A 1,515-nucleotide genomic window follows, 5' to 3' on the forward strand; every position below is an offset into this window, starting at 1 on the left:
CCGGAGCTCCGCCGGGGAGCCGGGGGCCGCGGGCGCGGGCGGCGAGGTGAACGGCACGGCGGCCGTCGGGGGGCTGGTGGTGAGCGCGCAGGGCGTGGGCGTGGGCGTCTTCCTGGCCGCCTTCATCCTCACCGCGGTGGCGGGCAACCTGCTGGTGATCCTCTCCGTGGCCTGCAACCGCCACTTGCAGACGGTCACCAACTATTTTATTGTGAACCTGGCCGTGGCCGACCTGCTGCTGAGCGCCACGGTGCTGCCCTTTTCGGCCACCATGGAGGTTCTGGGCTTCTGGGCCTTCGGCCGGGCCTTCTGCGACGTGTGGGCCGCTGTGGACGTGCTGTGCTGCACGGCCTCCATCCTCAGCCTCTGCACCATCTCGGTGGACCGCTACGTGGGCGTGCGCCACTCGCTCAAATACCCCGCGATCATGACCGAGCGCAAGGCGGCCGCCATCCTGGCACTGCTCTGGGCCGTAGCCTTCGTGGTGTCCGTGGGGCCGCTGCTGGGCTGGAAGGAGCCCGTGCCCCCTGACGAGCGCTTCTGCGGCATCACGGAGGAGGCAGGCTACGCCGTCTTCTCCTCGGTGTGCTCCTTCTACCTGCCCATGGCCGTCATCGTGGTCATGTACTGCCGCGTGTACGTGGTAGCGCGAAGCACCACGCGCAGCCTCGAGGCGGGCGTCAAGCGGGAGCGCGGCAAGGCCTCGGAGGTGGTGCTGCGCATCCACTGTCGCGGAGCCAGCACGGGCGGCACCGACGGGGCGCCCGGGATGCGCAGCGCCAAGGGCCATACCTTCCGCAGCTCCCTGTCCGTGCGCCTGCTCAAGTTCTCCCGCGAGAAGAAGGCGGCCAAGACGCTGGCCATCGTCGTGGGCGTCTTCGTGCTCTGCTGGTTCCCCTTCTTCTTCGTCCTGCCGCTTGGTGAGTGACCCGTCTCCCACCAGCCCCTTCCTTTCCTCCTTGAGTCTGTGGCTGTGCCTTCCGGGCACCCAGACTTGGATGGCCTTCCCAGGCAGAAGGTGACTCTCCACCTGGGCATAGAAGGTTGACTCAGTAACCTCCCTGGTCTCTTAGGCAGGTGCGCTTTGTGGTCGACAAATGAGAGGCCCCTCGTGCTTGCAGGATTCATTTTGCAGGCTTCTGACTTCTGTCCTTACCCCCTCTGAATGGCCATGACAAGTCCCGGGCTTGTTTTAACACTCCCGAACCCCTAAGTATAAGAGATCTGCGGCATCTGTGCGGGCGTCTGCCCCATAGTATGTGGTCAGCAGTGTATATGTTCCTCTAAATACTGCACCACAACACACACATACACACACAGAGATACAAATTTCAGCTCCCAGAGGTGGGTGCACAGTGGGTGGGCCTCCATTCATGTGCAGGTGCAGCATGTACATGAGCAAGGACTAGAAGCCACCTGCTTTCTCCAGGAACTCATTCAGTTTCAGATGGCTAGGAGACCCTCCCCACCTGGTATCTGTGAATGCGCTGGGCTCTCGCTTCTGAAATCTCCTCT

At 63.2% G+C, this 1,515-nt stretch overlaps 1 protein-coding gene across 1 annotated transcript; it reads left to right on the plus strand.

Annotated features, from left to right (window-relative positions):
* Nucleotides 1–4: 4 nt before the first annotated feature.
* Nucleotides 5–920, plus strand: ADRA1D (adrenoceptor alpha 1D; the record flags this gene model as incomplete). The annotated part of the gene is made up of 1 exon (XM_044912292.1): nucleotides 5–920. A coding segment is annotated over one exon (916 nt), but the record flags the coding sequence as incomplete, so codon positions are not given.
* Nucleotides 921–1,515: the final 595 nt, after the last annotated feature.

This window comes from Neomonachus schauinslandi, unplaced genomic scaffold (genome assembly GCF_002201575.2).
Source record: "Neomonachus schauinslandi unplaced genomic scaffold, ASM220157v2 HiC_scaffold_976, whole genome shotgun sequence".
Taxonomy (NCBI): domain Eukaryota; kingdom Metazoa; phylum Chordata; class Mammalia; order Carnivora; family Phocidae; genus Neomonachus; species Neomonachus schauinslandi.